Consider the following 23,968-nt stretch of genomic DNA (forward strand, 5'->3'; position numbering starts at 1 on the left):
TTCAGTCTGTGCCCTAGCTCAGGTGGATGTTAAAGATCCCGCAGCACTGTTTGAAAAGAGAAGGGACTAGCGTCCTGGCCAACAAACCCCCAAATAAAATTGACCATTAACTTCATAGCTGTCTGCAGGTCATTGCTGTGTGCAAATTGACTGCTGCATTCGCCTATAAAATACATAGTCACATTAAAATTCTGTGAAGCACTTTGAGACGTTTCGATGACGTGATAAGGTGCTGCATAAATGTAAGGATTATTGATCAATGATACACACGTGCACACAGGTACGTCTGAACCCAGATAAATGTGCTTACATATTGACATTCTGGATGTATTCTTGGCTTCTTGACAAAGGTCAATACGTAAGTTCATTCCAAAAGGCTAACCTTTGCATCTGGTGGATCTGAATGAAAGTTTTTTTTTAACTGCACGTCACATCCTATCCTGTACTTATGGTAATGGCATCAAAGAGTACTTAATTATAGAAAATTAGCACCAAAAGTAAATTGCAATGGAATACAGCCGAATCCCCTTAGGAACACAATTAAGGCCGGTCTTTTAAATGTTAATATGCATCTGATCACACAATGTGGAAGGAAGGGATGAAGCTAATGAAGTAATGCATATCTCAATACTGTATATACCGATGGCCCATTAGCAAAGTAGCATTCTTTGTTTTGGATAATTTCAGCTTGGTGAAGACCCATGGTGGGGAGAAATTCTATCTGGGTCTAGATTTACTCTATTTTCTCAGCAGTTCAAAGCATCCAGTCTGATGGATTCGTAAATAATAAATTCTTAACTAAAAAAGCCAATCGTAATCAGTACGCACTCGCCTCTTGAGTCAGAAGGTTGTGGGTTCAAGCCGCAAGTCGGGTCTTCGAACATACGTAGTCTAGGCTGACACTCCAAAGCTGTGCTGTGTTGTTCGAGGTGGCGTCCTTCAGATGAGATGCTAAACCGAGTTCCCGTCTGCCTGTTCAAGTGGATGTTTAAGATCCAGTGGCATTATTCCAAAAGAGGAGTTTCTTCTGCTTGTCCTGACCCAACAACCCCCCAGATTACGTCGGCTGTTCACTTAATGGCTAAGTGTGGGGCATTGCTGAGTACAAATTGGAGGCTGGGTTCACCCTCAAAGTGCACAGTCACATTTTTAAAAATCTTATGAAGCTCTTTGAGATGTCTCAACGACGGGGTGAGGAGCTACGTCAAATGCAGGGATCGTTATCTTGGAATGGGAGTAAGAATTTTGTTGATCTTAAATTTTCAACCACTAACATAGGACTGGGACATGCCTCGAAAGGGTTTAATGATAACCTTGACCGTGAGTTTAATTAGCGTCACTTGATTGTACCGCTGCAGTTGTACTGCCTACACAACGGGTTTATTTGTTCTTAAGAAAATGTACTGGAACGTTCTCATTTTCCAGCTTTACGATCGTGGGTAAACTGCCCCCCACTGCCCACACACACACCCATCAGTCGCGCACACCTCCCTTTTTAGCCCAGTGATCCTGTTTCCAAGGCAACAGTAGTGACACGGCTGCTGGATATCGCCTTAGTCGGCCTCGGAATGGATGCTGTGCACGCTCCAAAAGGTATTTATTCCTTATGGATGGTGCATCAGAATTATTAAAGGTCAACATTTATAACATAACCCTCGGTTCGATTCCCGGGCTGGGCAAAACCATAGGCAAGTTTCATTACTCCACACGTCTCTGCTTACCCAGTAATAAGTGGGAACCTGGTTGTTAGTCGATTGGCGGATCACTTTCTGAGAGCATTGATTCCTCAAAACAAAATGTGTTGACTCAACCCACGACTGATTGTGGGACACTGATGCGCACATTTGGCTGCCGTAAAATACACAGTCAATCCACTTTACAATATATTCTTTGAGGAGCTTTGAGATGTCTCAGGCACTACAACAACTTACATTTACATAGGGCCCTCACACAGGGTGGCTTCCCAGAGCACTATGTCAAATGCAATTAATATTAATATAATGATGCTAAAGATCCTACGGCGTTACTCGAAAAGAGAAAGGGAGTTCCTCCCAGTGTTCTGGCAAACAATTCCCCAAAATAAAATTGGTCACTCACTATATATATAGCGCCCTTCACATGATGGTGGAGCACTGCATTTCTGGAGGTGCTGCCCTTCGGTTGAGATGTTAAACAGAGTTTGCTGCAGAGTGTAGTGGCTGTAATTTAGAGGCAGCCAATTTGCGGACAGCAATGTCCCACAAACAGCCATAAGGCGAATGTTCAATGTTATCAGGAGGAGGGAGAGGTTATTGTTGGCCATGACAACGGGAGAAACTTCCTTCTCCTCCTGAATAGTGGCGTGGGATCTTTAGCATCCGAAGGACGACACCTTTGATAAGGCTGCGCTCTCCCCCCAGCACTGCACTGCAGTGTCAGTCTGGATATTGTAAGCCCAATGTGGGACATTCACTTTAACGTGTGGCCCCTTTCCAGTGTTGCTCACCTGCTTCCTGTGGTCGTTGGCAGCCGCCCTGTGTTTCAGCTGCACGGACTTGGAGATAAGATTGTCTCCCAAAGCTGAGATGAACCTGGGCGTCTTGTAACCTGGTGAATTAGTTTCAATGTTCCCTACAACAAAGTTGCAATCAAAAGAATCAGAGGATTCCACAGAGTATCAGTCACGCAGTCAGCAATCAAACCCGTTTGGTTCACTGATCTCCCCCTCCTTCTCACACCCCAACGCAAGTCACATACAATTTTGCTCAGATCAAACGGAGCTCGACTCCAACAAACCTCTGAACTGGCTTCCTGAGGCTTCAACGGAACTCAATTTGACATTTTTTGCTCGTGGGTAGTCGAGCAAAGTTTCGTTCCTGGATTGAGTGGAAATGAGAAACATTGTCTGGCAATGCGTTTTCCTGGAGGTGTCGTAACATCTGCGGAAGCGTTCTCCAAATCAAATTGAGCAAACACTCTTTTTACCCAGCAGTAAGTAGGAAGTCGGTTGTTAGTCTTTTGGTGGATTCCTTTCCAGGATAATAATCCCTCGCGCCCCAAAATTTGGTTACTCAACCCATGACCTTTTGTGGGACACTGCTGTATGCAATTGGTTGCCGCGTTTCGCCCACAAAGTACACAGTCAATCCACTTTTACAGTATATTCTGTGAAGCGTTTTGAGACATCCCAATGTCGTGATAACGCACTATATCAAATGCAAGGATTATTATTATTATTATAAATTTCCACAAAACACAATACAAAGTGCTGGTTTAATGGAGTAAAGATTGCTCTAGGTTACCTGGTGTTTGAAAGTCAGAGTCTTCACCTCTCCATCTCATACAGTGGATTTATTATACAGTTTTAGAGTACAGGTGGGAGAGCTGGGTATCTGTCCTTTAATGTCATAGAATTTTATATCCACAGAATATTACCAGTAATAACAATCTTTACATTTGACTCAGCCCTTTAGTAAGGTGCCTCAAATTACTTCACAGGATTTACTGTGAAGTGTGGTGAATGGGTATTTTTGTAGGCGAGCGGGGTAGCTAAATTTTCACCCAGCCTTTAAGTGACTTAATTTTATTAATCTGGGTCAGGACACTGGCAGAAACTCCCCTTCTAATTTCAAGAAGTGCCACAGGATCTTTAACATTCACCTGAACAGGCAAACGGGACCCCGGTTGAATATCTCATCCAAAGGACAGAACCTCTGACAGAACCTCCCCAAGCACAGCGTTGGAGTGTGGGCTTGAACCCACCATATTCTGACTCAGAGGTAAGAGTGCTACCCACTTTCAGCTCACAGTCTGACAATCCTGTGCAGTGCTGCATTATCAGAGGTGACATCTTCCACATAAGGCATTAAACTGAGTTCCCGATTGCCTGTTCAGGTGGATATTAAAGTTCCCGTGGCAATTCAAGGGAGTTTCTCCTGGTGGCCTGGTCAACAAGCCCCAAATAAAATTGGTTGTTTACTTCATGGCTGTTTCTGGGATATTGCTGTGTGCAAATTGCTGCCACGTTCACCTACAAATACAATAAACTGTAAAGCACTTTGAAAGGTTTGGATGACATGATAAGATGCTATATCAAATGCAATGATCATTATTCTTTTTATTTATTATTATCAAATTACCTGTCATCCTTCTCAGGTCTGACAAGCAAACCCCGAACTTGTCAGGTCTCTTTTGGTGACTGAATCCCTTCATCACTGGAACATCTTAGTGAATCTCTGCTGCGTGTCTGCCATTGCATTTATATGCTTGTTCTAACTGGATACCCAACGCTGCACACAGCACTCAAACTGGCAATAGTAATAATCTATAGCCAAGGATGTTGAAACCAAGGCTCGACAATGACATTCCTTTTGGAAGCAGTGCAGAATATAATCCCAAATAAAACAGAACATCTAACTTACTCCTCAGAGCCATCTCTCATCACAATGTCAAGCTGGTTTTGTGAACGAGTCCCATGTACCGGCCTCAACCACCTTTCCTGGCAACCGTGTTCTAATCATTAATTATTAATCATTAATTCTGGGCAAAGAGAAACTTCCTGGTGTCTGTCCTGAAATTGTCGTTTGTAAACCCTACACCTGTGTTCTGCTGTCTTAATAATACTAGTAATAATAATAATCCTTACATTTGATATAGCGACTTATCACGTCCTTGAGACATCTCAAAGCGCTTCGCAGGATATACCATAAAGTGGAGTGACTGTGTTTTGTGGGCGATACGCAGCTGACAGTTTGCACACAACAATTTCCCACAAACAGCCATGAAGCGAACGCCTGATTTTATCTGGAGGATTGTTGGGTAGTACACTGGGAGAAACTCCCTTCTCTTTTTGAATAGACCCTGGGGATCTTTACCATCCACCTGAACAGGCAGGTGGGACCTCGGTTTAACTTCTCATCTCATCATGGTGCATCCGAAAGTATTGTCCTGGGTTTGCTTTTTCAATCGCATTCAACATTTTACATACTTCTACAAAGTCTCTTCTGAGTGCTTTGAGACGTCCCAACGACGTAATAAGGCGCTACATCAAATTCAAGGATTATTAAGATGTTTTCTCTCAAGATTCAAGAGGCCCAAGCTTGTCTAATCGTTGCATATAGTATTGGCTCTAACACTGGGATCATCCTCATTGCTCTCCTCTGCACTGCCTCTGCCCCTTACGTTGTGTGGGAATTAGAACTGTACATGATATGGAGTCCTGTAGTGTATCGGTTAGAGCACTCGCAAGAGGACCTGGGTTCGATCCCCAGGCTGGGCGAAACCTTAGGCAAGTTTCCCTACTCCACACGCCTCTATTTAGCTAGCAGCATGTAGGAACCCGGTTGTTAGTCGATTGGCCTAATAGTTTTTTTTTCCAGGGGTAATAATCCCTTAAAAAAAATTAGAAAAATAATTTGGTCACTCAATCCACGGCTGTTTGTGGGACACTGCTGTGTGCAATTGGCTGCCGTGTTTCGCCCACAAAATATACAGTCAATTCACTTTACAGTATATTCTGTGAAGCATTTGAGACATCTCCATTGCATGATAAGGTGCTGTATGAAATGCAAGGATTATTATTATTATTCACACATATTTAAATGTGTAAAAATTGTCCATGGCCTCAAAAATGCACCTTTTATATTTATCACCACATGTTCTGCCACATGAAGCGACTCACATATAGAAACCTCAGTGTCCAATCTGCATTACAAATATCTTGTAAACCCGTTGCTAGGTGCTTTGTTCCTTGGCAATATGCTTGAACAGTGAGCACCTGCTGCTCAAATTCACAATTAGACATATTACTCTCAGCGTAAGAAGCAGGATAAACCGACATATAAATAGCGTGAGCTTTCCATTGAAACACTTACAAAGTTTCCTGTGTTCGTCAATGAAAACAAATTACCTTGAAAAAAATAACACAGGCTTCCCAGATGTCACATCTCACTTGATCGTCTTGGGTTGCAATAACGTTTATAATAATAATAAAAATAATAATTCTTATTATAATAATAATCCTTGCATTTGCTATAGTGTTTTTCACATCTTCTACACGTCTCAAAGCGCTTCACAGAATATACTGTAAAGTGAATTGATTATATATATTTGTGGGCGAAACGCGGCAGCCAACTGCGAACAGCAGTGTCCCACAAACAGTCATTGATTGAGTGACCAAATTATTATTGTTTTCTTTTGGAAGCATTATAAGCCCTGGAAAAGCGACCCACCAATCGACTAACAACTGGGTTCCTACTTATTGCTAGGTAAATAGAGGGCGTGTGGAGTAAGGAAACTTGCCCAACTTATCGCCCTGCCGGGAATAGAAGCCAGGTCTCTCTCACTTGCGAGGCGAGTGCTCTAACCACTGAGCTACAGGACTCTATGATATATTTGATATAGTACATTTTCACCTCATCAAAACGGCTCAAAGAGCGTCACAGAATTTTAACTGTGAAGTGTAGTGACTGTATATTTGTAGGCAATATGACAACTGATTTGCACCCAACCATGTCCCATAAACAAGACTGAAGTGAATGACCAATTTTATCTGGAGGACTGTTCGCCTGGACACCAAGAGAAAATCCCTTTTCTTTTCAAAGTGAGAAACTCTCTTGCCTTTGCAAATAGTGCCATAGGATTTTTATTACCCCTCTTTTAAGATAGATGGAAAATTGTTTTAACGTTTCATCCAAATATTGCTGTGGAATGTCCACCTAGATGATCTCAACCCACACCCATTCTACATCGTCAAAGGCAAGCAAACACAGCTGAATTTGTAAGCATGCTATCGTCCTCTATGTGCAAACAATAAAAACTGTAGCCAGTTTTTCAAAGGGCATTTATCCTCCACAGGCTGATGTTACACATTTCTGTGAGCTAATGTGGGCCAAACTCTGAAACATTTCTACTTTAGTCAAACAGAAATGTTATTATAATCTTTCGCAGCATAAAACCAGTGTCCTCACTGATATTACAGTCAATCCTACTTAACCTTAGATTTTATTAACTCTGACATCCTGCTGTTGTTTCCACAAAGGGCGGTTTAAAGATTATTTCTGTACATTAGCAGGAATTGGTGTGGTGGAGGAATTATGCTGGGGACCAGACAGTTTTATATAGGTTCAACTAATGCAATAGGTCCCATGTGAAAAAGGGTATCAGGTTTTGTACCATTAACTATTACAGCCTGGCTTAGTTGGCAGCACTCTCGTCTTGGAGTCAGAAGGTTGTGTGTTCAAGCCCCACCTCACGACTTTGAACTCAGTTCACACTGATGCTCCAATAGAGTGCTCGGGGTATGTTGTGCTGTCACACATATTGTCCTTTGGTGAGATATTAAATTGAGATCCTTTCTGCATCTTCAGGACATTAAAGATCCTTTGGCCTTACTTGAAAAGAGGAGTTGTTTTTTTCAAGTGTCCTGGCCAATATTCGATGGAGGTGGCCATAGGTGAGTTCAAAGAGGTAGGATTTGAGGTGGGCCTTTAAAATAGAAAGTAGGTGGGGTTTGGGGGGAGTTTCAGGGGTTAGCAGCGCAGAAAACGAAGGATGATTACGCAAAGAGAGCGGGGGATGCATAGAGAGTTCGAGTTAACTGAGCGGGGAGGGCGAGCAGAGGTAGGAGACAGATAGAGAGGAGAGGTTAAGAAGGTGCCAAGGAGTAGATGGATTTGTTAGTGAGGGCAAGGACCTTGAAGTCGAACCACTGAGAAACGGGGAGCCAGTGAAGCCTGGCTAGGACCAGAGTGATCGGCATGCGGAATTTGGTGTGGGTTATGGTGCAGGTAGATTAGATGCAGATGTATGAAAGGCGCCAAATATAAGGATTTATTATTATAGGAAACATTTGTATGCTTTGTAACAGATCGCAATGTGCGGAGAGGTTCAAAAATTGCATTTAAGTGCATCTGTGCTGTTCTGTTTATTCTAAGACATGAAAGTCATTTTTAAATCCATCTTCTGTTCTGTTTATTTACAGTATTTTAGATATAAGCCTCACTGGATTCATAAAACATTATTGAACTGTGTTGTTTGCTGAGATCTACAGAAATCTTTAATTGGAAGTAACAATAATAATCCTTACATTTGATGTAGCGCCTTATCACATTGAGACGACGCAAAGCTCTTCACAGAATATATTGTAAAGTGGATTGACTGGGTATTTAGTGGGCCAAATGCAGCAGCAAATTGTGCACAGTAATGTCCCACAAACTGCTGTGGGTTGAATGACCAAATTATTTTTGGGGGGGTTTATTACCCCCAGAAACGATCCACCAATCTACTAACAACCGGATTCCAACTTATTGCAAGGTAAACAGAGGTGTGTGGCGTAAGGAAACTTGCCTAAGGTTTCGCCCTGCCTGAGAATCGACACAGGTCCGCTCACTTGCAAGCTTAGCGTGCTAACTACTACACTATGGGCCTTCACAGATTCATTCAATTAACGACTAGAACAGGGTAATGATTAATAATTTATGACTAGAAAAGGGTTGCCAGGAAGGATGGTTGAGGCCAGGACTCTACACTCATTTAAAAAGCAGCTTGATGCTGTGATGCCAATCTAATAATAATCCTTGCATTTTATATAGCGCCTAATCATGTCTTCGAGACATCTCAAAACACTTCACAGAATATACTGCAAATTTAATTGACTGTATATTTTGTATAATCTGACCTCATCCCTCCAGAATATCTATCCTATCATTCCCCCATCACTGCATCAAGCTGCTTATAATGATTCCTGTCCTCAACCACCGTCTTTGTTCCAGTTATTAGTTACCCTTTGAGTAAAGAGAAACATCCTAGTGTCTGTCCTGAAATTGCCCTTCACAACTCAATACCTTTGTCCTCTTGTTTTACTGTCTCAGTGCATCTGTAAGCATCGTTCTGCATTTACGTTTCAATCCTTTGTAGTATTTTCTACACCTCTATGAGGTCCCTTCTGGGTCATCTTCAATCAAGACTCTAGCTTGTACGATCACTGCTCAAGATTCCTCTCCCTCTTCCTCCGCAGCTGGCAGAACAGCTTCTCTGTGGCAGAAATTTTGCTAGAAATCAATTGAGAATGAGAACAGCAGTGCACGTAAACCAGGGCTGTGATAACACGTCGCCCAGCTCAGAGTCTTGCTGCAGTGCCTTTGCCTAAAGTGCACTTAGCGTCTGAATAAATTACTCTCCTAGCGGGCACTTTGTGTTTTGTCTCGTGAGTAGTGCTTCTGCTTCCCCCGGGAGCTGTAGGATAAAAATAATGATAATCCTTGCATTTGATATAGTTCCTTATCGCGCCGCTGAGACGTCTCAAAGCGCTTCACACAGAATATACTGTCGAGTGAATTGAGAGTGTGTTTTGTGTGCGAAAAAATAAATAAAAAGTTGCCTGTTTTGTGGAGGGAGGGTAGAGAGCAAGAGCTTTGCCATTTCCTCACAGTGATAAATCGTTCCTTCACTTGGCTCTGCAGCATCCAGATCATTACCCTCCCCGCAGCGTCTTGCTTTCACATTTCAGTTGCAGTAGTAAATCATTCAGCAACATTGTGATCCATGTAATGTTTATAATCGAGCTTTCCCTCTCAATCTTGATTCACTTGGCTTCCTCTTATCCAGCTCACATTGAGAAGGTAAGCAGACAAGACAAGAAGGTGGTGCCAGAGCTGCTTGTTCCGTGACCCTCAGATTTTAATGATGACAATAATAACCCTTGCATTTGATACAGTACCTCATCACGTCGTTGAGAGGTCTCAAAGCGCTTCACAGAATATAATGTAAAGTGAACTGACTATATTTTTGGGGAGAAACGCGGCAGCCAATTGCACACAGCATTGTTCCACAAACAGTCATGGATTGAGTGATTTTTTTTCCCGGAGGGATTAATACCCTAGAACCCAATCCTCCAATAGACTAACAACCAGGTTCCTACTTACATCTAGGTAAGCAGAGGCGTGTGATGTAAGGAAACTTGCCTGAGGTTTCGCCCTACCCAGTGGATCTTCTCGCTTGTGAGGCGAGTGCCCTATCCAATAAGTTACAGGGCTACATTTTATCATTAGAACTGAAAATAATCACATTCTAAGGACTCCCTGGAGCACAGTTTAGTGAGTCAACCACAGATCCAGTCATACTCAGTTGATAATGGGGAAGGGAATGAGCTTGGAGCTTTATTGTTTCTGTTGGTATGTTTTCAAGTCAATTTATCTTTTTTTTAACCCCAGTCCTCGCCAGGCTCCACTAACTCCCCGATTACCATTGATCGACTTCAAGATCCTCAGGCTCACTTATAAATCCCCTGCACACTCTTGCCCCTCCCTATTCCTGTGACCTCCTCCCACCCCACTTTTCTACTCTTTGTTCCGCTCAGCTAATTCAGGTCTGTTGTGCGTCTCACACCCCCTGCCCTGACCTCCCTCTTTGCAACCATCAGTGGAACCTCTGGAACTCTGTCCTTCTACCCTTCCATCTCATCCCTCTCTTTCTTGTCTTTAAATCCTGCCTAAAAACCCTACTCTTCGACTGCACCTACAGTTACCTCCCCCATTCCTCCCCCCTCTCCCCTCCTCTTGCTCCCGCCTTTGTGAAAAGTTCCAAGACGTTATCTAACATGATGGTTGCAGTTTAGATACAAACCGCTGTTTGTTGTTGTTGACTCAAAGTGTGTCTGTGATTTCAACCAACAATGTTATATAACAAGCTGCTCCTGATTGGAATGGAGACCAAGCGATGAAATGCCAGGGGTAACTGATATCGCCAGCCATACTCTCTGTACTCAGCAACCGGATTAGTTACAAGGCTCCAAGGATACAAGTTTTTTCCGACCGAACTCAAAGTTCTCAAAACTAGTTTAACGTCTCGGAAGTTCATTGATTTGAATCCCAGCCTGTGATAAGTTTGCGGGGCTCAGCCTGGATTGCATTGAAAGGTTAACTTGCCTTTGTTCTTCCCAAGGGTAGGGAGGAGAAAATCTCCTGCTCCTGGTCCCACTACAGCACCCCCTACTGGTGGTATGTATGATTGTGTGTGGGACAGCCAGATGGGGAGAGATCGGGTTTGGCTTTGAAACACTCCTGAGTCTAGTGTCCAGCTGACATCACTGGCGAGGCTCACACATCAACAATGACCAAGGAAAGGACAGTCAGTGAGAGACACATCCCACATGTAGGACAGGAAAATTAGTTTAAGAAAAATGTGGACAGACTAATTGTGCCTAATTACACACTTAAATGGAATGGTCAGCCAAGAGTTAAACGGAAAGCCATTAAAGACCTCAACACAGGCTAAACTTTAAAATGTTATCGAGGACTAACCTGTCAATCAGGCTGAGGCAAAAAGGTCACAGAACTGCAATTACAATCTTACCCCATCTCCCGGCCAGCGCAGCTCTTCCCATAGGTACAGAGATCCGAGGAAGCAGAAGCGGAATCTCACTGACACACGTTGACGGCAGGAAAACACTGCCCTCCGCGACACTCCACAAGTAGGGCTTCACTGCTCTGATGGCCTCCACTGTCGTTTTCACCGCCTGAGAATCCTGTCGGCCCCTGCTGATTTCAAAATGCATCAATGTCGCTGGGAGGGAGGCAAGAGGAGGCAGCTGCATGAAAGCACAAACCACTCCATCGACAGAACTAGACGGTGGTTATTGCAACCTGCTGTATTTAGTCAAGTGTCAAACACTAGCAACTAACAGCTAATATGTCTAGCTCAGCTGGTAGCATTCCCACCTGTGTCAGAAGGTTGTTGGTTCAAGCCCCAAGTTGGGACTCTGAGCTCACATGGTCCAGGCCTGACACTCCAATGCAGTGCTGCGGGTGCACAGTATTGTTGGAGGTGCTGTATATCCAATGAGACTTTAAACTGACACACTGTCTGCAAATTCAGGTGAACTTTAAAGATCCTGTGGAGCTATTCAAAAAAGAGAAGGGAGTTTCTCCCAGTGTCCTGGTCAACAATCTCCCTGATAAAATAGGATGCTCACCTCATGGGGCACTGTTTGGTGCCTCGTTTTCCTATAAGATGCAGTTCCTGCACTTTACACTATATCCTCTGAAGCACTTTGAGACGTCCACCCAATATGAAAAGTGCTTAAGGACATACAAATTGCCAGATGAAAGAAAACCAAGGTCCATCCTGTTTGCCTCCCACCATTGTGGAAGTTGCATGCACATGTCATGTCCTAAACTATAACTGTATCCCAAGATATTATTTCGTAAAAAAAATCTAACTAGCTATACAAAATGTAAGGATGATTATTAACCAAGCTTTTCCTTCAAAGAGTTGCCCTTATATCAAATAAGGTGGAACCCCATTCTCACAGAAACATGATGGTTTTATTTAATGAGCAGCTTTCATCACCAAACTGGGAAAGTTTCCTTAAGCCAGTGAGCGGAATGGTATTTTTTAAAATATTCTTATGGTGTATTGTTAGTCTGGTACTTTGGCGTTCTCGGGGGAGGTTTGATGACTACATGCTGCAAGTTTGCAGAGTCTAGTGAGGGGGTGGATAATCAGCGCTTAGGTGGTGATGGACAGGATAATTAAGATTTCAGGCAGGAGAGAGCAACATTAAAGACCAGTACAAGAGGCGAGTCTGCCATCGGTCATCAGTGCAAATTCACGCTCTGAGTAATTTTATTCTGACGCTTCTTGTTTAGGTAAGGCTAAGATCGCATACTGACAATCCTTTCCCACACAGTTAGCCTTCCCTGACTGTCGTGGCTCAGAGTTTCATTTTTTTCTGTTCGATTGCAAAACCCATTGAAAAGCTGCCAGAGGGGAGGCAAATGAAGAAATTCCCACTTCTAACTGTTTAATGCAGAAAAGGGGAAAAAGAGGAAAAGGGGGTTATTTTGCAGAGAGGCTACTTAAAAAAACTACACAGAACATAACGTCAGTGCCAAAACGTTCACGTTATATCCCTCAATAACAACAACAAATTGCATTTGTATAGTGCCTTTCACTTTGGGAGGACGTCCCAAGGCGCTGTATAGTCAGGGATTTGCACCCGAGTTGGGGATTGGGATCAGGAAGGGTGGAGGGCAGGGAGGGTGAGGGTAGGAGGGTGACTGAAGGTGTGGTCGAGGAGGAGGGTCTTGAGACAGGCCTTCAAGGAGGCAAGGGAAGGAGCAAGGCCAAGGCACTGTAGAATGGAGTTCCAAAGGGTGGGGGGAGAAAGGTTGAAGGCCAGACCGCCAATGGGTGGGCCGTGTGGGGAACGTGGAGCAGGCCAGTACCCACCAAGTGAAGGGAGCGGACAGATGTATATGGAGTTAGCAGGTTATAGAGGTAGGGAGGAGCAAGACCATGGAGGATTTTGAGGACCCTCGATTTCTTTTTAAGAAAATACGGCTATTTTCCCAGAATTAAATCTGATTTGAATCTTTTGACCAGGAGGAACAGAAAATACATTGATTGCAACCATTACAAAGATGCTAGCTGGATGTTCTCACAGTTTCAGCCATAATAAATAACAGGGGCCCCGACACAAATCGGCGGTGATTGTTTTGCACTGTTCTCAGTAGATATAATATATCTCCCAGCTCAGGTCCAAATCACTAATTGTCCATGCCTTGGGACATCCTCCGACGTGAAAGGTGCTATACAAATGTAATTTATTGTTGTTGAATATGGCCCAATGCACAGTCAAATGACAAAACAGCATGATCAGTTCTGGAATTAACCACTAAATGCTGCCACAATGAATAATAATAGTAATCCTTGCATTTGACATAGTACCTTTCACATCAGAAAAGATATCTCAAAGCACTTCACAGGATTTATTGTAAAGTGTAATGACTGTATGTTTTGTAGTCAAATGCGGCAGTCAGTTTGCACACAGCGATGTCCCACAAACAGCCATAGCACATTTTATTTGGCGGATTGTGAGCCAGGCACTTTTCGAACTGTGCCATGGGATCTTTAACGTCCACCCGAACAGTACTTTGGTTTAATGTAAACATCTCTGACAATGAAGCACACCTCCGGCACCACGTTGGAGCCAGCGTCTTGACTTTTGTGAGGTCAAAGACCCGGCGTGGGAGCTTGAACCCACAACTTTCTGACTTCGAGGTGAGAGTGCCACCGACTGTGCAGGCTGAGGGCAAAACAGCAATTGACATTAGATGTCAAGTAATTGCTTACTTCCTTGCGGGACGCCAGGGCTTGCTGCTTCTTGGCTCTCTGCTAGGATTATTTTGGTCACACCGGAAAGGCAGCACTCTCTGTAACATGCACAGGCTTCCCTGGGGAAAAGGGAAAAATCAAAAAGCAATTACATTAATTGAACACCGAGAGATTTAGGATCATAGGAGCTGGAGGAGGCCATTCAGTCCATTGAGCCCATACTGGATTTTTACATGGACGATCTTTGTCGAACCTTTCTTTTGCGTAGTGGTTAGCACACTCGCTTCACAAGTGAGAGGACACAAGTTTGATTCCCGGGCGGGGTGAAAGCTTGGGCAAGTTTCCTTACTTCATATGCTTCTGTTTACCTAGCAATAAGTAGGAACCCGGTTGTTAGTCGATTGGCGGATCGCTTTCCAGGAGGAATTATACCCCACCCCCCAGAAAAACAAAATTTGGTCACTCAATTCATGGCTGTTTGTGGGACACTGTTGTACGCAATTCACAGAATCATAGAACTATACAGCACAGAAGGAGGCCATTCAACCCATCGTGTCTGTGCCGCCTCTTTGAAAAGAGCTATCCAAATCCAAATTGTTCCCAATGAGGATGAAAAACATTGCCTGAAATCAGGGGGCGAACAGCTCCAAAACCTGTCACTGAGAACAGCGGCTATAGGTTCTCAGATATAACTCACTGCCAACTGAAGCAGAAAGCGTCAATGAGGAAACTTGACACATATAACTGATAAAAAAAAGAACACCAACAAAGCTAAGCCACGGCAACAACAACAAAATCACATTTTTAAAGCGCCTTTCACATTGGGAGGATATCCCAGTGATTATAAATTATATATTCATCATTATAAAGATGCCTAAGCGAAAATCAAACCTTTCAAGGATAAGTAAAAATGCTAAACAAAAGAAGCCCCATTAAATGAAACTGAAGAACAAAGTCCTCCCACAGTAGTCCTTCCAGATGAGTATAGATATAGATGAAATGTCTGTCTGTGTATGCGTCAATCTACATTCCACATTGAATCCTTTGGTTGCGAGGGTAGCTGCAACAGGTACAGCTAGTAATAATAATCTTTGCATTTGATATAGAGCTTTATCACTTCATTGGAACATCTCAAAGCGCTTCACAAGGACTTACTGTCAAGTGTAATAGACCCAAAATGCTAATGCTATACAAATACTTAGGCCATCTTAAGGTTGGCTAATAATCATGCAGGTTTTGATTTAAAAAGACACTTGGGACATTTTGCAGGCTGGTATATCTGTGTTTCATGTCATTTGTCTCTCACATTTTTTGTCAATCACACAGACCCTACAGGCATCATTTCAGTATGCCAGGAAAATAGTTTAGCGATGTCAGATGAAATAAATGGAATTTTATTCTCAATGCTGTAGGGGGATTCTGGGGTATAGCAGCACTGGGCTGGGTCAGCCTGGGGTAAAGATTCAATGCTACTCTTCTAGGTTTGATGACTGGTGGATTGAGCAACATGACATACACAAAGCACAAACGATGATGAGCATTGCATTAGTTCATTTGACCTTTTCTAACCGACTCCTGCCTGACTTTGTTGTTAATAATAATCGTTGCATATGATATATTGCCTTATCATGTCATTGAGATGTCTCAAAGAACTTCACAAAATATATTGTAAAGTGGATTGACTATGTGTTTTGTGAGCAAAACACGGAAGCCAATTGCGCACAGCAACATCCTACAACAGTCGCGGATTGAGCGACCACATTTTTTTGGGGGATATAACCCCTTAACACATTGTTGAATCATCTCAAAGTGCTTCACAGGAGTTTCTGTAAACCATGACTGTGTGTTGTAGGCGAACGCGAAGCCAATTAGCACAGAACAACTTGCACTTATGCAACGCCCTCATGTGGGGTAATGCCTTGAAGCACTGACACAGCAATGCCCGCAAACCGCCATGAAGTGAGTGACCAATTTTATCTAGGGGATTGTCAGTGAGGCCACCAGGAGAAACTCCCTGCTCTTTTCCAGTAGTGCAGTGGGAACTATAGCGTCCATCTGAATAAGGCAGAGATGAACCTTGGTTTGATGTCTCATTTGTAAGGATGGAAATTTCCGACAGCGAGGGACTTCCCCAGCACTCTACTGGCGGGATTGTCTAGATTGTCAGTTTAAACCATGCACATTCCTCCCAGGTGTTTACATATCGCTGGGTTGGCCTGATTTCCCAGTTAGTCACTGCTCTTCTCACGCTTTGTTTGTTTCTAAGAGCCTTCGTAAAGAGACCCTTGCTGTTTGGCCAAACTCATCATCTTGAAATGCTCCTTCCACAGGGCACACACCAGACAGGCTCACTCTGGGTCAGGTCAGGTTCAATGCCAGCCTCTCCCTCCCTCAAAAAAATGTCACAGGAGTCATTCACTGTAAACAAGCCCGTCATTGAGAGGGTCAGATTCTTCTACTTTGTCCACGTTGTAACCCTGCGAGCCCAAACCATAATGTTCCCTCAGGAGCATTTATACAGCACCCTTCACATGGGGTAGTGTCTCAAAGCGCTGAACAATGGTGTAGTTTGACGCTGAGCCGGGGAGAAAGGGGAACTGACCACAGGCACGGTTGAAGAGGAAGGTCTTCCTCTTCGATCTGAAGATGGGCAAAAGGAGCAAGGCAAGCAGTGGAGGGATTGAGGCAGGCAGCGATAGGGCACTGGGTCAAACCCTACGTTTACAGCAAACATCCTTACAATGTTTAAAATAAGCAGCAGAGCTCACGTTTTCCATTAAAGGATGGGTTTAAAGGACTTAGTTCAGCACAGCTAACGTGAAATGAAACACTGCTATCAATTTTGTGGATCCTTAGTCCTTTGTACCAGAGTTAAACTGAAGAGTAACAACAAAATCGATCTAAAAATAATACCGTGGATGCAGTACAAGTGGCAGCTGGGGCTATATCACCATGACAGTGTTTACTTGCGTTGGTGCTACTGAATTAGCGCTGAGAGCTCTAGGCTTCCCAGTATTAGAAAATGTTCTGTGCCTTTGCCATCTGGGTCCTCACTTGCATTGTGCATTGAATTAGATAGAGTCACGTCTGGTGACAGTAATTCACTGAAGCATTAAGATATGGGGTCACACCATTCGTGCAGTGTTTGTTACAGCCGGCAGTGCTTTCAGAAACTGGTGTTAAGCAGGTCAGAGATCTCTACATAGGGTGGTGGGGAATGAGGATTCACAGAACACTGGCCCACAAAATACAGAGTTAATTCACTTTACAGTTTATTCTGTGAAGCGCTTTGAGATGCCTCAACAACGTAATAAGGCGCTATATCAAATAGAAGGATTATTATTGTTATTATTATTCACACTGAATTTGCTGAGTTTCACATGGAACTTGCTCAGCCTCAAAGCCAATTCACGAGCAGCTCTCACTGAAAAAGGAATTCCTCAGTTGTGGATTTCCTCAACATGTTTATATTGTATATAGCACTGACTGACTATCCCATTTGTGTGTGTGTGTGTGTGGGGGGGTGATGATGTTGTATGGATTAATTGTAGAATCATAGAATTATATAGCACAGAAGGAGGCCATTCGGCCCATCGTGTGTGTGTCGCTCTTGGAAAGGAACTATCCAATTCAATCCCACTCCCCCACTGTCTTCCCATAGCCCTGCAAACTTGTCCTCCCTAAATAAGTATCTACTTCTCTCTTAAAAGTTGTTAGCAAATCGGCCTCCACCATCCTTTCAGACCCAAATCATTCCAGATCCAAACAACTCGATGTGTGAAAACATTTCTCCTTGCCTTCCCTCTGTTTCTCTTAAAAACTATTTTAGATCAGTTTCCTCAAGTTACTGACTCACCCGCCAGTGGAAATAGTTTCCCCATGTTCACCCTATGGAATCCCCTCATAATTTTGAAAACTTCTATTAAGTCTCCTTTAACCTTCTCTGCTCCAAGGAGAATAATCCCAGCTTCTCTGGACTCTCCTGATAACTGAAGTCCCTCATTCCTGGTACCATCCTGGTAAATCTCCTTTGCACCCTCTCCAATGCCTTGCCATCCTTTCTAAAGTGTGGTGCTCAGAATTGAACACAGTAATCTAGCTGTGGTCTAAACCCGTGTTTTATAAAGGTTCATCATAACTTCCCGACTTTTGTATTCTATGGCCCTGTTTATAAAGCCTAGTATCCCGTATGCTTTTTTAACAGATTTATCTACCTGTCCTGACACATTCAAAGATTTACTTATATGAACCCCCAGATCTCTCTGTTCCTTCACCCACCACCTTTAAGATTGTACCATCTAGCTTATATTGCTTCTTCTCATTCTTCCTCCCAAAATGTATTACTTCGCATCTTTCCACTTTAAACTTCATCTGCCATGGGTCTGCCCATTTTGCCAGTCTGTCTGTGTCCATTTGTAGTCTGCTACTATCCTCCTCACTGTTTACTACTTTTCCTAGCTTCGTATCATCTGCAAACCTGGAAATTGTACTCCTTATACCCAAGTCCAGGTCATTTACATAGATCAAAAACAACAGTAGTCCCAATACTGACCCCTGGGGGACACCACTGAACACTTCTCTCCAGTCAGAAAAACAACCGTTCACCAATGCTCTCTGCTTTCTATCACCCAGCCAGTTCTATATCCATGCTGCCACTGTCCCTTTAATACCATGGACTACTCACGCTCTCACCCAGTTACCTGCGGGGTACCCCAAGGATCCATCCTTGGCCCCCTCCTCTTTCTGATCTACATGCTCCCTTTTGGGGGTGTCATCCGCAGACAATGGGGTACGTTTTCACATGTATGCGGACGACACCCAACTCTATTTTTCTACTTCACTTTGCGACCCCCAGTCCTCTGATGTTCTGTCAGCCTGTCTGTCAGATCTCAGGGGCTGGGTGAGCACAAATTTCCTTCAGCTGAATGTTGACAAGACAGAAGCCATACTCTTTGGCTCTCGTCAATGTCTAAAATCTCACGGTTCTCACCTCCTCCACTACCTGACCTCCCCATAAAACTCTCCGAACCCGTACGCAACCTAGGCGTCAGGTTCGACCCCCAATTATCCTTCCTCCCCCACATCCAGTCCCTCACCAGCACCGCTTTCTTCCACCTCCGACGCATCGCCCATCTCCGCCAATACTTTTCTCCGAAAGCCGCTGAAACCCTGGTCCACACCTTTGTCACCTCTCGGCTCTCCTTGTTGGCCTCCCATCCACTACCATCCATAAAATCCAGATTATTCAAAACTCTGCCGCCCGCATTCTCATCCGCACCAAACTCTGCTCCCTGATTGACTCCCTGTCCCAGAGAGGATCAACTTCAAGATCCTCACCCTTGTCTTCAAATGTGAATGGCACTATACAAATGAAATCGTGTTGTTGTTGTTGCACGAGGCACTAGGAGTAATCCAGAGATCACCACCTTTGAGGTCCTACTCTTTAGCTTTTTTCCTAGCTTCTGATACTCTCCCTGTAAGATCTCAGCCCTATTTTCCTTGTATCATGGCTCCCAACATGGACCACTACTTCTGGATGTTCCCCTTTCCCCTATAGAATGTTTTGTACCTGTACTGTGATGTCTTCAACCCTGGCACCAGGGAGGCAACATACCATGTGAGAGTCACATCTCTGGTTGGAAGAACGTCTGTCTACTCCTTTCACCATTGTGTCCCCAATGACAATTGCATTGACACTCTTCCTTGTGATCCCCTGTGCATCCATTTGGTTTTGACTCCCCTCACTAGAGGTGTCATCACACTGACCTGTATGCAGTACAGAGAACTGGTTTGTGAGTGCCACACTCTCAGGGGATTTCTGCACTGCCCGTCCCCTCTTCGTACTATGCCGGGTGGTCACCCACTCACTCTCCTTCTGAGCCCTCTGTGGCTGTGGAGTGACCACTAAAACGTTCGATCCATGAACTCTTCAGCCTCAGTTCAAGCTCGAGCAGCCGGAGGCACTTCCTACACATGCATCTGTCCAGGGCACACAAAGCATCCTGGAGTTCCCACATGGCATACCTTGTGCATGCAACCAGTCTCATCTGTCCTGCCATATTCCCAGATATGTTTTGTATTATTTTAATATAACTATTATATATTTTATAATTATGCTCCTCTTTCCCCCTCTGCACCGAATTCCCACTCTCACCAAATTCCTTCACAGAATTCTCACTCTGTTCCACCTCACTCAGTTCCCTCCTCACATTGCTGGGCTTCTGCTCAAGTGAGGCTCTCGCAAGTCATCTTTATATAGGTGGGATCACCTTGAAGCTGAACTGGCTCCAAGGTGATGTGCTTAGCAATAGAATTTCAAAATCGAATCAACCGTCTGTAGCGGTCTCTAGTCTAGTTACTGAGCAGATGTCCAACAAAGTGATCATCATTTGCTCTCAAGCACTCAGCTCTGAAAGGCGTTGCATCTAATGCAAGGATTCATATTATTGTTCTTAACATCAGTGCAAGGAAATAAAATTCAGTGTAAATCCAAGTAAAACTGGGATTTAATTTGAAACCTCCCACCTATTCCCTTGGGCTTGGGGGTGGACGAGTGTTTAAGTGAAGAGGTTCAAATCAAGGGAAAACTACTGCAGATGAGGAGTGTGAATTAAAAATCAGAGAGAGCAGCGGACAGATAATTAATGACTGCGGAGGATTAAACATAGACCAGGTGATCGCACACACGTCAGCTGTGATGGAGGTGGGGTGGGGGTGTATTTTGGAAGGTTGATATCAAATGGTTGTACTGCCTTATTGATCCAAACTGATTTGGTGAAAATAGAAATGGTATTTCATTGTTTTTTTTCTAATTTAACTGCAGCCCTCATCATCCTTTCTCCACAGTTTAGATTTGTAACACAGTCTTTTATGTGATTTGATGTGAAAGAGCAACTAAACACAGGAGTGAAATGATTAATAGCACAGGATCGTGGATTATAATTTTAATGAACTATATTCTCACCTGGGAAAAGAATTTAAATGTTTCAGGATTTGGAAGATAATAAGGATTTTTTTTGTTGTTTTATTTGTTTTGATCTTTTTAATTTAATAATGAATCAAATTTCCAATGAAATTATGCTTTTCAGTGTGTTCAATTTACATGACAAAGGATCTTTGAAATGTAAAAAAAAATCATTTTTAGAAACAAGTCACCCACTGCTCCAATATAAATCTCTGATTCACCTGAACAGGATCATAGTGCAAAAGCATTTCAAAAACATTGTGCTTCTGAATCCCAGATGAGATGCAGCAATATGAAATAATGGGCATATTCGAAAAGAAAACAGAGTTTCTCTCGGTGTCCTGGCTGACCAATGCCCAGATAAATCTGGTCATTAACTTCAAGACTATTTAGGACATTGCTGTATGCAATTTGGCTGCCATATTTGCTGCCAAAATATAGACACACCACTTTATTGTAAAAATTCCGTGGAGCGCTTTCAGATGTCTCAATGACTTGATAAGGCATTGTATCAAATGCAAGGAATATTATCAATTGCAAGGAATATCTATCAGACACCCTGTTGAGAGTCAGCTGCCCACCTCCATCTTTCAAAATCCTTGTCAGTTCCTACTCTGCCCTCTACACTCCAGCATCTTCATCTTCTAGTCTCCCCATCCTCTCTGATTTGGGATCTCCGAGGACTGGGAAGTATTAGGCTCTTCCAGCTGCACTATTGTAAAGAAGAACTAAAAACAACAAGAACAATTTGCAGCTATATATTGCCGTTCACAGAGGATAACATCTCAGAGCGCTTTACAAAAACGGGATCACAAACTGAGAGGGGCGAGGTGACCATAGACGCAGTCACCTCCAGAGCTCAGGGTTGTACTTGCTGAAGGCTTAGCCACCGATGGTGGTACAGAGAGGGGTTTGGGAAGGGGTGGGGGGGACAGAAGCCCTGAGTTATCTGAGCGGAGGGGGCGAGCAGAGAAGTGGGATATCTTAGGAAAAGCGGCATATTTTAAGTGAACGTGTGTTGGATCAGTGTTTCACGCCCACCTCACTCAACTCTTGGCGACGGGGTTTCAGAGTGGTCACATCCTGATTCACTAACTCGACTCTGCAGAGTTCATTGTATAATTCTATTCTGCCATTGATCGTGACAGCAGACGATTCCTTAACCTTTGTCTGGTGTGTGCTGTTCCATGGCTTTCTTGTGATGGGTTTGCTTGTTCTGGCCTGGTGACTGCTCTTGCTTTGTCTTGGAAGTCCAAAGTCCTTCAGAAGTTTTCTGTATGAAAATAACAAAGAGGCGAGCAAAATTGCTTTAGTTATCAAACGAATCCTACTTGGACCACCTAGAACCTTGTACAGAGATGGAAATTTATTTCTCATCTGTAAAAGGTCTCAGTGTTGATGAACTGGTTGTTTTATTTATTTGGAATCCTGTAGCGTAATGGTTAAAACACTAGCCTCACAAGCAAGATGACCCAGGTTTGATTCCTGGGCAGGGCAATACCTTAGGCAAGTTTCCGTAAAAAGGATTGGCTTCAATACAGGCTGAGGTGGATGACCAGATTCATGCATGTTAACTTTGATTCAAAAGGCCTGCCTCAATACGGTGTGACCTAGACAGTCCTGTAGCTCAGTGGTTAGAGCACTCGCTTTGCAAGTGAGAGACCTGAGTTAAATTCCAGGCCGAGCGAAACCTTGGGCAAGTTTCCTTACTCCACACACCTAATAATAATCCCTCCAAAACCAAAAAACAACAATAAATTGGTCATTTTCAATCTACGACTATTTGTGGGACATTGCTGTGCGCAATTGGCTGCCGCGTTCGCCCACAAATATACAGTCAATTCACTTACAGCATATTCTGTGAAGCGCTTTGGGACGTCCTCCCGACGTGAAAAGCGCTATATCAAATGCAAGGATTATGATTATATTATTATTATTATAAACTGATTCATAAACATTAATAATACTTGCATTTGATATATCATGTGGTTAAGTTGACTCAAAGCGCTTCACAGAATATGCTGTAAAGTGAATTGACTGTACATTTTGCGGGCGAAATGCTATGATTTAATTTTAAAAATGAGGTTTTAATATAATATGTAATATAAAATAATTAATATCATATTTAATATAAAATTGTCAGTAACACATTGCCATTGATCTAGAGGACTGGCTTCAATACAGTGCGAGCTGGATAAACAGATAGGTATTTTTTGTAGGTCAAGAAATCTATTGAAAACTGTTTCAATTTGAAGAAGCAAAACCAATTACGAGTGTACATTCCCAGACCTTAAACAAGACAGGTAAAAACGGTTGTTCACTTACGATTGGTTGAGGGACACTGCCACAAAATTGAAAAAAATAAACTGATTATGGGAAACTGCTGTGCGCAAGTGGCTGCCATGTTTTGCCCACAAAATGCATAGTCAATCAACTTTACAATATAGTCTGTGAAGCGTTTGAGACATCTCAACAATGTGATGAAGCACTATACCAATTACAAGGATTACATTGCAATGTACAAATTGGCTGCTGCGATCGCCTACAAAGTACCCAGTCCCTACGCTTTACAATAAATCCTGTGAAGCGCTTTGAGACATCTCAATGACAAGATACTGCACTATATTAAATGCAAGCATTATTCTTGTTTTTATTGAAGAAAGCTCAGGAGCACTTGGGAGCAGCAGTTACCTGTACCTCGCCTGGAGTAGTTAAGCTGAGTACTGTCGCTAAGTGGAATAGTAAAACATTTTCCATCCTTAGCACACTCATCCCTCTCTCTAATGAACAGTAACAAGTACCTTTCCACATTCTTTTTCTCGGATGTGATGAATGGCATGGCTAATGGAAATTTGTGTTTTCAAACATGCAAGAATTAAATTTCAATATAGCCAGATGGCATATAAGAAT

General features: G+C 43.2%; 1 protein-coding gene across 1 annotated transcript in view; it reads right to left on the reverse strand.

Moving 5' to 3' along the window:
• Positions 1 to 23,968, reverse strand: part of LOC103177908 — a 73,802-nt gene that overhangs the window by 17,075 nt on the left and 32,759 nt on the right. Inside the window, exons 5-8 of the mRNA XM_007892283.2 lie at positions 22,100 to 22,331; positions 14,113 to 14,213; positions 11,332 to 11,516; positions 2,486 to 2,610 (exon numbers count right to left, since the gene is read on the reverse strand). Of these exons, the coding sequence (XP_007890474.2) occupies positions 2,486 to 2,610; positions 11,332 to 11,516; positions 14,113 to 14,213; positions 22,100 to 22,331 (643 nt within the window). The remainder of the gene's footprint in view (positions 1 to 2,485; positions 2,611 to 11,331; positions 11,517 to 14,112; positions 14,214 to 22,099; positions 22,332 to 23,968) is intronic.

Source organism: Callorhinchus milii, unplaced genomic scaffold (assembly GCF_018977255.1).
Source record: "Callorhinchus milii isolate IMCB2004 unplaced genomic scaffold, IMCB_Cmil_1.0 Scaffold3, whole genome shotgun sequence".
Lineage (NCBI taxonomy): Eukaryota > Metazoa > Chordata > Chondrichthyes > Chimaeriformes > Callorhinchidae > Callorhinchus > Callorhinchus milii.